Genomic DNA, 14286 nt, shown 5'->3' on the forward strand with positions numbered 1-14286 from the left:
CGTTGCGGCGGAAAGAAGACCGTCCAGTCGTTCCTTACTGCTCGGTATCTTTTGCATTGCTTCATCAAACACAACGACCTATATATTCCAGTGTCGTCTTCATACTGTCACATTGCTGGGAAACCATAGTCAAGTCAGCGCTCAGTTAAAACTCATCCAATAATCTATTACTCGAAATACACATCACAATTTCTACGCACGCACGCACACACATACACGCACACACGCACGCACAGACACTCAGCTACACACGTGCACATGCACTTACACGTACTTGCACACACACGCATGCGCTGACACACACACACACACACACACACACACACACACACACACACACACACACACACACACTCACCACCACCACCAACACGCGTACACCTGCACGCACGCACGCACACACAGAGACACGCACTCCGACACACAGATCATTGACATATTTGTGAATTGGATTTCAGCCGAAAGGTCGATTTTGGAACCATTCTACGATGATGGATCATGTGACGACTGTGTGCTGATGAAGTCTCTAACATTCACGTGTATACAAGGTAAACGTCACGTATTCACCTATGTCACGACAAACCTAGCTGCGTATATCTCTCTTGGCAAGAGATGTGAGAAAAACACTGCAATATTTACTAATTGCAGTCGTTCTACTTCTTTTGCTTATTGACATTTCATGTCTAAATGTTTTCTTTTTCCGAGCACTACTTTTCCATGACGACGGTATACACGTACATGTTACATACATGTTTATTCAACGTCTTTTTTGTACTACTGTGTACATAATCTCCAACGATGCCAGTGGATTTTGGATCAATGTATAGTTCCGTTTCTTTTCTCCTTTCCCATCTGTAGTTTTTATGTCCACGGCAAACGTTGGTGCCAATGAAGAAACGCACGAGAATCTACACGTGCAGTTTGTGTGGGGAGAGGCACCACAGCGCACGCCTTTGTCCCAAATTCTGCTACCACTGTCGACAACCTCACCACGATTGGAACTGTCAATTGCCACGGGTAAAGCATGAAATGCACTTTTTAGTCATAGAAGTTACACACTCATTACAATATAGCAGCAGCAACTGTCTTCATAACCGTTTCATGCTACATGTCTACTTCCAACCCCCCCCCTCTTAGGTCAGGGGGTATACCGAAATCAGACTCCCCTCTTTTCCTTGTTGGTTTGGTTGGTTGGATTTGGGAAATCCAGGGATAGTTGGGGGGAAATACAACCCCCCCCAAAAAAAATTCGAGACTGTTCGCTGGCAGCTATGCATCTAGGCGCCGGCCTATGGATTTTGCGCACGGATCCATAGCTGCCGGCACCTGATACTTTCCTAGGACGTTCCCGCGGTCGCGTGCGCCTTGCCGCGGAACTGCGCGCAACATCCGCGTTCAGCGGACAGGATCAACGCCTCCTTTGCGCATCGCCTCTAGTATCCGGTCTCTTCGCTGGACGTTCGCGCCTTTTTGTGAGTGAAACGATACCCGTCCGCGAAGCGGACTACTTACATCGAGACGGCTATTACTCTCAATACAAATTCTACAGGTTATGTCCATCGCTCGAAAAGTGGTTAAGTTTTCAACTATAACAGTTCGAAGCAAACTTTTGTGTTTATCTGATATGGTATGTAAATAGAAGATCACAAGCTGTTGTTCGTTAAATTTGTGCACTTATTGTGAAAAAGATGTTTACATTTCTTTCTATGGACTTATATAATATCTTACTAAACCGGTCCAGTGGACTCCAGCAGTCCGGAGCACTGCCCACCTCTTCTCACAAGCTCGCTGGGCCTTCCCCCTCCACCCCTCCTTCCAATTCCTCTCCCCATCTACCACCCCCAACAGTAAGCATCCTATTTGGCTTAGAACAAGTTGCGTGCGTGTGGTTCTTGCCTTCATAGCTGGGTAGTTCTCTCTCTCTCTCTCTCGCTCTCTCGCTCTCTCTCTCTCTCTCTCTCTCTCTCTCTCTTTCTCTCTCTCTCTGTTTCTCTTTCTTCAAAATATATTTCCGTTCATCACTTATCGACAATATCACTGCAAACATATTGCAGTGTTATTAACTGCTTGCGGGCTGTCGTATCATCAACAAACTTCGATAAAACTGACTAATTTTGGAGCCGCGCACTGGTTAGACAGCCTTTACAAATTATCGCAACAAACAGACATCGCACACCGCTCTCCGTAGTTTGTCGAAGGACATCACATAACCTCCGACGTAATCGCATTAGAAATTTAGTAGTCTCGATGGTCATGACGATGTATATAGTATATCACTACTGTATTCGGGAGCCAACTACACAGCACGTATTCGCAATTTGTACATTCTCAAAAGCAGCCCAATTTTACATGCACCCACCAAAAGTTATGAGGAATAGCAATATACATAAGAAAGAGGGCGCAGCGCCAGAAAAAAAATATATATTGTCATTTGTTTGTATTATACCACACAAAATTGGTGTTCAAGCTGTAATATCAATCGAAAAATATATATGACTGTTTTCCAGGTTAGCTTCTCTTTCTTATGTATATTGATCTTCCCCAGAGCTTTGGATCGGTGCATGTAAAATGTGGGAATGTACAAGTCGCCAATCCCTCACACATTAAACAAAAAAGTCACTCACCCTCCCACTGCCCCGGACTCTGTCAAACAAAAGGACATCACCTAACTGCCAATGTGAGGGGGGGAGCCAATGTGTATATCAGTGTTATCACTGACGAATTACCCATGCACGGGCACCGCCCCGTCTGTGACACGGTTTTTGGCAGGCTTCGTTAACGAGTGCAATTGCTTAGTGGACTCTACTAGTACTATTCAGCAAGGCGCAGCGGACTGGGAAATAAGGGACAGCTGCGTGAAATAAATTATATATACTGCGGCGGTTCGTATATGCCACCCTGAGGAGGAACACTTTCTGTCACTTAGTCTTTTCTTTGGATCTGTGCACTGGCTTTCATTATGGCGCACGGATCCACCATGTTATCTTTTCTTTTACGTCTGCCGCACACACTTTTCTTCTATGCGCGGCCAGTGCTCCATATGTGGCCATCTTCCATATCATTTCAGTTACACTTGCATCACTTCCACTGTTCAGTCTGGCAGCTCCCACGAGCGAAGCGCGAAAACGCTGCGTTGCGGCCACTAAGACAAATAACGCTGCACTATCAAGAACACTTTCGCGAGTCCCTTTAGTGTATAGTGCGAGACGGTGTCGGAACGCAAAAGCCAGAGTTCTGTCGATCGCACGACGGTTTTGACTACCCACGTAGCTCGAGATTTGCTCGTAATGCGGCAGGAGTTTTTTTAGCTAATGGGCGCGCGTCCTATAGCGGTGAAAAACGGAGTTTAAACGTTTTCCGTGAAGACACGCCCACGGCAATCACCACCAGACGGTCTCGTCACGCGCGCCTACCAGCGAGCCGAGCTGCGCTCTCCTGATCTCGGCAGCGTGCATTTCCTTGCACGAGCGCGGCCGGCCGGCGCCAGCTCCCTCCCTCCCCACACCTCACTTCCCTGTCTGTCGCTGGGGGCGTGTCCTGCGCCGGTCACTCATCATATGACGCATGGCTATGGCCCGTAGGAACGTGCCCCAGATGAGTGTAGCACATATGCCGTCCGATAGATGGCGCCACTGCGCTATATACACACCAGGGAAAAAATAATTTATTTTTCAGGGGCTATTTTTCAAGCTTGCGTGCATGAAAATAGCACTCTAAAATTTGGTTTGGATTGAACTCTATGCACATTTACGGGGACTCTTTTTGGCATTTCCGGGGCTATTTTTGGCATTTCGGGGGTTAAATCGCCCCGAGCCCCTGTGTATTGTTTTCACTGATACACACCATGACTTCTCCTGCACACGGGGGCAGCCGACCAACCTGACTCGACGCATTCCTAGCATGTAGCTGCGCTCTGCGTCAAGTGCTTTTATCTTAGGTCAGGGGGTATATACCGAAATCAGACTCCCCTCTTTTGCTTGTTGGTTTGGTTGGTTGGATTTGGGAAATCCAGGGATAGTTGGGGAGGAAATAAAACCCCCCCAAAAAAAATTCGAGACTTTGCTGGCAGCTATGCATCCGTGCGCCGGCCTTTGGATTTCGCGCACGGATCCATAGCTGCCGGCGCCTGATACTTTCCTAGGACGTTCCCGCGGTCGCGTGCGCCTTGCCGCGGAACTGCGCGCAACATCCACGCTCAGCGGACAAGATCAACGCCTCCTTTGCGCATCGCCTCTCTAGTATCCGGTTTCTCCTCTGGACGTTCACGCCTTTTTGTGAGTGAAACGATACCCGTCCGCGAAGCGGACTACTTACACCGAGACGGCGATGGCTGCTCAATACAAATTCTACTAGTTATGTCGATCGCTCAAAAAGTGGTTAAGTTTTCAACTATAACAGTTCGAAGCAAACTTTTGTGTTTATCCGATATGGTATGTAAATAGAAGATCACAAGCTGTTGTTCGTTAAATTTCGTGCACTTATTGTGAAAATGAAAATACAAATAGAACTATTTCATCTATCTTGAGTGAGCGGAAGAATCCATGAAAATAGAATGTGAAAATAGACCTAGAATGTTTCCAAGCCCTTGTCACAAGCTCGATAGACATGCAGCGAACTGCAGCGTACCAGTCTATGTTTACGTCAGTGCGGGAGGTGGTACAGGTCGTGATGCGCAATGCGTAGTGGGTAGACAATATGTCAGTCCGCATGTCACCGAATTTACCGTTGTTAATTCGATATATATTTCAACACACGTAGCCTTATTTACTCCGAAATATATTCAATAATATGCCACTTATTATATATGCGAAAATGTACTTAGCCTAATACATAGGCCTAGTACTTTGTCAATTACAATAATATGAAATATGGCATACCCTTGGCGAGCGTCATTACTGACATTAGTCATTACATTACCTCAGTCTCTGACTTTGCATAGAAGTAGATTTATACATGTTTACATTTCTTTCTATGGACTTATATAATATCTTACTAAACCGTTCCAGTAGAGTCCAGCAGTCCGGAGCACTGCCCACCTTTTCTCACAAGCTCGCTGGGCCTTCCCCCTCCACCCCCTCGTTCCCATTCCTCTCCCCTTATACCCCTCCTCCCCATTCCTCTCCCCCTCTACCACCCCCAACAGTAAGCATCCTATTTGGCTTAGAACAAGTTGCGTGCGTGTGGTGCTTGCCTTCATAGCTGGGTAGTCTCTCTCTCTCTCTATCTCTCTTTCTCTCTCTCTCTCTCTCTTTCTCTCTCTCTTTCTCTCTCCGTCTCTCTCTTCAAAATATATTTCCGTTCATCACTTATCGAAGTGGAACACAATATCACTGCAAATATATCGCAGTGTTATTAACTGCTTGCGGGCTGCGCATATCATCAACAAACTTCTATAAAACAATTGACTAATTTTGGAGCCGCGCACTGGTTAGACAGCATTTACAAATTATCCCAACAAACAGACATCGCACACCGCTCTCCGTAGTTTGTCGAAGGACATCACATAACCTCCGACGTCATCGCATTAGAAATTTTGTAGTCTTGATGATCATGACGATGTGTATAGTATATCACTACTGTATTCGGGAGCCAACTACACAGCATGTATTCACGATTTGTACATTCTCAAAAGAAGCCCAATTTTACATGCACCCACCAAAAGTTATGAGGAATAGCAATATACATAAGAAAGACAGACAAAATACATAGCAGGCCAGAAAAAAAAAGTCATTTGTTTGTATTATACCACACAAAATTGAAAAAATCAATCAAAAAATATATATGACTGTTTTCCAGGTTAGCTTCTCTTTCTTATGTATATTGATCTTGCCCAGAGCTTTGGATCGGTGCATGTAAAATGCGGGAATGTACAAGTCGCCAATCCCTCACACATTAAAAAAAAAGTCACTCACCCTCCCACCGCCCCGGACTCTGTCAAACAAAAGGACATCACCTAACTGCCGATGTGAGGGAGGAGCCAATGTGTATATCAGTGTTATCACTGACGAATTAACCGCATGCACGGGCACCGCCCGTCTGTAGACACGGGCCCTTTGGCAGGCTTACGTTAACGAGTAGCAAATCTTAGATGGAACTCTACTAGTACCTATGTTCATGCAGGCGCAGGCGGACTGGGGATAAGGGACAGCTGTCGTGAAATAGACTATATATACCGGCGGTGTCGTTACATGCCTCCTGAGAGGAACACTTTCTGTCAGCTAGTCTTTGTTCTTTGAGGCGCGTGCGCTAGCTGGCTTCATTATGGCGGACGGATCCCCATGTTATTATTTCTTTTCCCTCCTGGGCCGCTCGCACTTTCTCTTCTATCGCGGCCAGTGCCCCATATTGGCCATCTTCATATCATTTCAGTTACACTTGCATCACTTCACTGGTGCTGTCTGGCAGCTCCCATGCGGGCGAAGCGCACGTCTGCGGCCCACTAATACAAATAACGCTGACTATCAAGACAACTTTCGCGAGTCCCTTTAGGGTTATATGCGAGACGGTGTCGGAACGCAAAAGCCAGAGTTCTGTCCGATAGCACGATGGTTTTGAACCCACGTAGCTCGAGATTTTCTCGAATGGCGGCAGGAGTTTTTTTTGGATAATGGCGCGCGTCCTATAGCGGTGAAAAAACCGGAGTTTAAACGTTTCCGTGAAGACATGCCCATGGCAATCACCACCACACGTCCGTCACGCGCGCCTACCAGCGAGCCGAGCTGCGCTCTCCTGATCTACAGCAGCGTACATTTCCTCGCACAAGCGCGGCCGCCGGCGCCAGCTCCCTCCCTCCCCACACCTCACTTCCTGTCTGTCGCTGGGGGCGTGTCCTGCGCCGCGTCACTCATCATATGACGCACGGCTATGGCCCGTAGGAACGTGCCCCAGATGAGTGTGACAAATATGCCGTCCGATAGATGCGGCCACTGCGCTATATACACACCAGGGAAAAAATAAAAATTATTTTTTGGGGCTACTTTTCAGGCTTGCGTGCATGAAAATAGCCACTCTAAAATTGGTTGGATAAACTCTGTGCACATTTACGGGGACTCTTTTGGCATTTCCGGGGCTCTTTTGGCATTTCGGGGGCAAAATCGCCCTGAGCCCCTGTGTATGTTTTCACTGATACACACCATGATTCTCCTGCACACGGGGGAGCGCGACCAACCCGACTCGACGCGTTCCTAGCATGTAGCTGCGCTCTGGCGCCAAGGTCTTTTTTGTCTGGCTTATTGTGGATTGGGGGTCTACAAGAATTTATCGTGGGAGTTTCTTCAAGGGACGGTAAGGGCAGCAGCGCACGCAATGCTCGCGCATGCGCAGATGACCGGGCGCGGCGGTGTCTGCAGACGGACATTTTGGAAATCACGTCTGTGAGTTTTAGCGCTAAATAACTTCATTCAGGTCCCGTTTGTACTTTAGAGGTGAAATGACCAGTGTTATTATTGCATTCCTTCATATTCATAGAAACTAGTCTACTGTGTCAGGAATATGTCAATTATCGCTGTCGTCCAATAATCGGGTGGTTTTGTTCTCATGTTAATAAGCGACTCATAGTTACACACTGAAGCCCTATGATGGGACTATGCTCAAATCGGTGGTGATTCAATTCCCATATATAATTTGCAATGTAGCAATGATCGGGTAGGCATTACAATATCATAACTGGCAGTTACAATAGTATAATACAGTCTTGTAATAATTTCTTGTTACGATGTACGACAGGTTTGAAACATAGTCATGTATGAGATTATGGTAAAACTTTCTACTTCTACTTTCTATACTGGACAGTCCGTAAGGAATAAACGTCCAGGCTATAGCTAGCCATGGGCTGTGACCTTGTAGCCAGAATGGCACTGATGGGTGGTCACAGCCAGAGTTTTTTGCACCCTCAGTCGTTCTTTCCGATCTCCCATGCCTTTGTATTACTGGGAGACGGGACCGCCATTTTACGTGGTCATCCGAGGCCACGGGAGATCACAGTCTCCAATGTTGAGAGCCAGTTTTTACACATTGAGAAAATTCACTGCCCGGCCGGGGTGTGAACTCACAGCCTCAGTGGACAGTATACGTGGCCTAACCACACTGGACTAAATGTCTCACTACCGGATTTGTGTTTCGTCGTCCAGCGTTGCGGCGGAAAGAACAGCGTCCATCGTTCTTTACGGTTGGTATCTTTGCAGCTTCATCAAACGCAACGACCATATATTCCAGTGTTCGTCTTCATACTGTCACATTGCTGGGAAACCATAGTCAAGTCAGCGCTCAGTTAAAACTCATCCAATAATCTATACTCGAAAATACACATCACAATTTCTACGCACGCACGCACACACATACACCACACACGCACTTACACGCACACACAGACACTCAGCTAACACACGTGCACATGCACTTACACGCACTCGCACACACACGCATGCCGACGCATGCGCTGACACACACACACACACACACACACACACACACACACACACACACACACAACACACAACTCACCACCACCACCAACACCGTACACCTGCACGCACGCACGCACACACAGAGACACGCACACTCCGACACACAGTATCATTGACATATTTGTGAATTGGATTTCAGCGCGACTAAGGGTCGATTTGGAACCATTCTACGATGATGGATCATGTGGACGACTGTGGCTGATGAAGTCTCTAACATTCACGTGTATACAAGGTAAACGTCACGATTCACCTATGTCACGACAAACCTACTCTGCGTATATCTCTCTTGGCATTAGATGTGAGAAAAACACTGCAATATTTACTAATTGCAGTCGTTCTACTTCTTTTGGTTATTGACATTTCATGTCAAAATGTTTTCTTTTCCGAGCACTACTTTTCCATGACGACGGTATAGACGTACATGTTACATACATGTATTTTATCAACGTCCTTTTGTACTACTGTGTACATAATCCCCAACGATGCCAGTGGATGTTGGATCAATGTATAGTTCCGTTTCTTTCTCCTTTCCCATCTTAGTTTTATGTCCACGGCAAACGTTGGTGGCCAATAGAAGAAACGCACGAGAATCTACACGTGCAGCTGTGTGGGGAGAGGACCACAGCGCACAGCCTTTGTCCCAAAATCTGTAGCCACTGTCGACAACCTCACCACGATTGGAACTGTCGATTGCCACGGGTAAAGAATGAAAATTCACTTTATAGTCATAGAAGTTACACAGACTCCCATTACGATATAGCAGCAGCAAACTGTCCTTCATGACCCTTCCATGCAACATGTTACTTCCAACCCCGCCCCCTCTTTAGTCAGGGGTATATCGAAATCAGACTCCCCCCTCTTTCCTTGTTGGTTTGTTGGTTGGATTGGGAAATCCGGGATAGTTGGGGGAAATACAACCCCCCAAAAAAAAAATTCGAGACTTCGCTGGCAGCTATGCATGCCGTGCGCCGGCCTATGGATTTCGCGCACGGATCCATAGCTGCCAGCACCTGATACTTTCCTAGGACGTTCCCGCGGTCCGCGTGCGCTTGCCGGCCGAACTGCGTCAACATCCGCGCTCAGCGGACAGGATCAATGCTCCTGTTGCGGCATCGCCTCTCTAGTATCGCGGTCTCTCCTCTGGACGTTCGCGCCTTTTTGGTGAGTTAAACGATACCCTCCGCGGAGCCGGACTACTTACAACCGAGACGGCGATGATCTGCTCAATACAAATTCTACTAGTTATGTCCATCGTCGAAAGTGGTTGAGTTTCAACTATTAACAGTTTCGAAGGCAAAACTTTTGTGTTTTATCTGATATGGTATGTAAAATGAAGATCACATGGCTGTCTGTTCGTTAAATTTCGTGCACTTATTGTGAAAATGTGATGTTACATTTCTTTCTATGGACTTATATAAGTATCTAACTAAACCGAGTCCAGTGGAGTCCCAGCAGTCCGGAGCACTGCCCACCTCTTCTCACAAGCTCGCTGGCCTTTCCCCTCCACCCCTCGTTCCATTCCTCTCCCCTTACAACCCCTCTCCAATTCATCTCCCCATCTACCAGCCCAATCAGAAAGCATCCTATTTGGCCTTAGAACAAGTTGGAGGTGCGTGTGGTGCTTGCCTTCATAGCTGGGTAGTCTCTCTCTCGCTCTCTCTCTCTTCGCTCTCTCTGTCTCTCTCTCTCTGTCTCTGCTCTCTCTCTCTCTCTCGTGTTTCTCTTTCTTCAAAATAATTTCCGTTCATCACTTATCGACAATATCACTGCAAACATCGTCGCAGTGTTATTAACTGCTTGCGGGCTGTCGTATCATCAAACAAACTTCGATAAAACTGACTAATTTTGGAGCCTCGCAGCCTGTTTAGACAGCATTTTACGAAATTATCCCAACAACAGACATCGCACACCGCTCTCCGTAAGTTGGTCGAAGGGACATCACATAACCTCCGGACGGTCATCAGCATTAGGAATTTTAGTAGTCTTGAGTGTCATGACGATGTAATATTAGTGAGTATGACTACTGTATTTCGGAACCACTACAGCAGCATGTATTCGTCGACTTGTACATTCTCAAAAGGCAGGCCCATTTTTAGCAGGCACCCACCAAATTAGATGAGATAGCAATATATACATAAGAAGAGGCGCGCAGGGCAGATAAAAAAAAATATATCTATTTCATGTTGATGTTGATTATACACACAAAATTCGGTGATTCAAGCTTGTAATATATTATCATACTCGAAAAATATATATGACTGTTTTCCAGCTTAGCCTTCTGCTTCTTACTGTAATTTGATCTTCCCTGAGGCAGATTTGGATCGGTGGAACTGCATGATAAAAATGCGGCGGGAATGTCCAAGCTCGCGAATAACCTCACCAACATTAAACAAAAAAGTCATCCACCCTCGCCAGCCGCCCCAGCCGGACTCTAGTCCAAACATAAGGATCATACCTAACTGCCGAGTGTAGAGGGGTGGGGAGCCAATGTGTGTAATATCATGTGTTTTATCGAACTGACGATATTAACCATGCACGGACGCACCGTCCCGGTCTGTGAACACCGGCCTTTGGCAGGCTTCGCGTGTAATTGAGTGCAGATACTAGTGGGAACATCGGTACTCAGTAAGTGCTATCATCAGGGCGCCGCGGCAGACCTGGGAAAATAAGGGACAGCTGCGTGAAATAAATTATATTATACTTGCGCGGCGGGTATCGTAAATCGCCACCTCTGAGGAGAACCTCTTGCCATTAGTCGTTTTCTTTGGATTGTGCCACTGGATTTCATTATGGCGGCACAGATCCACCGGTGTTTATCTTTTCTTTTACGTCTGCGCGCCGAGCAGCACTTCTTGCTGGTCTCAATGCGCGTGCAGGTGCTCCATCAATTTGGCTATCTTACCATATCATTTCAGTTACACTTGCATCACCTTGCCACTGTAGTCTGGCAGGTCCCAACGCGCGGAAGCAGGAAACGCTGGCGTTGGCGGCCACTAATGACAAATAACTCTGGCATATAAGACAGCACTTTCGCGAGTCCTTTAGGTATAGTGCGAGAACCGGTGTCGGAACGCAAAAGCAGAGTTCTGTCGATTAGCACGACGGTTTTTGACTACCCACGTAAGCCTCCCGAGATATGGTCGAAATGCAGCAGGAGTTTTTTTAGCTAAATGGGCGCGCGTCCTATAGCGGTGAAAAGGAGCTTTAAACGATTTTCCGTGAAGAACACGCCCACGGCAATCACCACCACACGGATCCTGCGTCACGCTGCATGATACCACGAGACCGAGCTGCGGCTCTCCTGACTCGAGCGGTGTGCATTTCCTCGCACGAGCGCGGCCAGCCCGGCGCCACTCCCTCCCTCCCCACACCTCACTTCCACATGTCTGTCGCTGGGGGCGCGCGCGCGCGAGGTGCAGCATCTGACGCACGGCCTATCGGCCCGTAAGGACGTGCCCCAGATGAGTGTAGCACATGTGGCCGTCCGATAGATGGCGCCAACTGCGCTATATACAACCAGGAAAAAATAAAAATTTATTTTTCAGTGGCTACTTTTTCGCTGCGTGCACTGAAATAGTCACCTAAAATTTGGTATTGGATTCGAACTCTTATGCCACATTTACGGGGACCTTTTTGGCATTGTCTGGCTCTTTTTGGCATTCGGGTGGCTAAAATCCCCGCCTGACCCCTGTGTAAATTGTTTTCAACTGATACACACCATGACTTCTCCTGCCACACGGGGCCGGCCAGGACCACCCGACCGACCATTCACTAGCATGTAGTGCGCTCTGCATCAAGTGCCTTTTTGTCTGGCTTAATTGTGGATTGGGGTCCTACGAAGAATTTTTATCGTGGCAGGTTTCTATCAAGGGACGTAGAGGCAAAGCAGGCACGGAAATGCTCCGCGCATTGGCGCAGATCGACCGGGGCGGCGGTGTCTGCAGAGCGGACATTTATTGGAAATCACGTGATTTTAGCGCTAAATAACTTCATTCAGTTGCCGTTTGTCCTTTAGAGGGTGAAATGATAGTGTTATTATTGCATTCCTTTCATATTACCATAGAACTAGTCTACTGTGTCATAATGATGTCAATTATCGCCGTCGTCCAACTCGGGTGATTTTGTTCTCATTTAATAAGGCGACTTCAGTAGTTAGCAACACTGAGGAAGCCTATGATGGGACTAATTGCTCATCGGGGTGATTCATTGCCCATATATATTAATTTGCGAATTGTACAATGATCGGGTGGCATTACAATAGATGCATAACTGGCAAGTTACAATAGTAAAATACAGTCTTGTAATAAGTTTCTTGTTACCGATGTACGACAGGTTTTTTGAAACATAGTCATGTATGGATTATGGTAAAACTTTCTACTTCTACTTCTACTTCTACTTCTATACTGGACAGTCCGTAAGGAAATAAACGTCGAACAGGGCAATAGCTACCAGGGGGGTGACGCTTGTAGCCGAATGGCCTGCAGGGCACAGAGTTTTTTTGGGCGCCCTCAGTGGTTTCTTTTTCGTCTCGGCATTGGCGCTTAGATTACTGGAGACCGTGACCGCCTTTAACGTGGTCAATCGCGAGCCATGGGAATTTCACCGGAGTCCCTCCAATGTTGAGAGGGCCAGGTTTTTACAACATTGAGAAAATTCAATGCCCCGCCGGGGTTTGAAACTCACAGGGCCTTCAGTGGAAGTATACGTGGCCTAACCACATGGACTAAAATGTCTCAGCTACCAGGATTTGTTTCACCATCGCAGCGTTGCGGTGGAAAAAGAAACAGCGTTCAAGTCGTTGCTTACTGGTCGTACTCTTTTTGCATTGCTTATGCAAACGCAAACGAACCTAATATTCCCAGTGTCGTCTTCATATCTGTCACATCTGCTGGGAAACCATAGTCAAGTCAGCGCTCAGTTAAAACCATCCAATAATCTATTACTCGAATACACATCAACAATTTCTACGCACGCAGCCCACCATACACGCACACACGACGCACGCACAAGCGCCACACAACAACACTCAGCTACACACGTGCACATGCGGCTTACACGGCACTCCGCACACAGCAGCCGACATGCCGCGCAGCGCTGACACACACATCAACACACACACAAACACCCACACAACTTACACCCACCCGACACTCTGCACGCACGCCACGAACGACAGCCCAGAGAGCACGCACGTCCGACACACAGATCATTGCATATCTGTGATTGGATTCAGCCGAAAGTTTCGAATTTGGTACATTCTACGACAGATGGATCCATGTGACGACTGTGTTCTGATGAAGTCTCAACATTCAGTGATATCCAAGGATAAACGTCAGGCGTATTCACCTATGTCACACAAACCTCGCTGCGACATCTCTCTTGGATTAGAATGTGGAAAAAACCTGGACTGCAAATTTACTAATCGGCAGTCGTTCTATATAAACTTCTTTTGCTTATTCACATTTCATGTCTAAATTGTTTTTTTCGCGAGCAACAAACTTGTGATCACGGACGGTAACACCGTACATGTTACATACATGTTTATTCAACGTCTTTTTGTACTACTTGGGTACATAATCTCCAACGGAACTGCCCTGGTGGACTTCGGTATCAATGTATAGTTCGGATTCTTTTCTCTTTTCCATCTGTAAGTTTTTAATGTCCAGCGTTTGGTGGCAATGGGAAAACACAAGACCTGCACGTAGCACTTGTGTGGGGAGAGGCAACACAATAGCACTAGCCTTTTGTCCGCAAATTCTGCAACGCACTGTCGACAGCGCCACTCAACCACTGATGGATACTGTCGATTGGGCCGCACGGG

The 14286-nt window shown here is 47.0% G+C and overlaps 1 protein-coding gene across 1 annotated transcript in view; it reads left to right on the forward strand.

The window, feature by feature from the left end:
- Positions 1–14286, forward strand: part of LOC106816881 — a gene marked incomplete at its 3' end in the record, with an annotated part of 46852 nt that overhangs the window by 20834 nt on the left and 11732 nt on the right. Inside the window, exons 3-4 of the mRNA XM_014821523.1 lie at positions 459–548; positions 859–1017. Of these exons, the coding sequence (XP_014677009.1) occupies positions 518–548; positions 859–1017 (190 nt within the window). The remainder of the gene's footprint in view (positions 1–458; positions 549–858; positions 1018–14286) is intronic.

Source organism: Priapulus caudatus, unplaced genomic scaffold (assembly GCF_000485595.1).
Source record: "Priapulus caudatus unplaced genomic scaffold, Priapulus_caudatus-5.0.1 Scaffold1518, whole genome shotgun sequence".
NCBI lineage: Eukaryota > Metazoa > Priapulida > Priapulimorpha > Priapulimorphida > Priapulidae > Priapulus > Priapulus caudatus.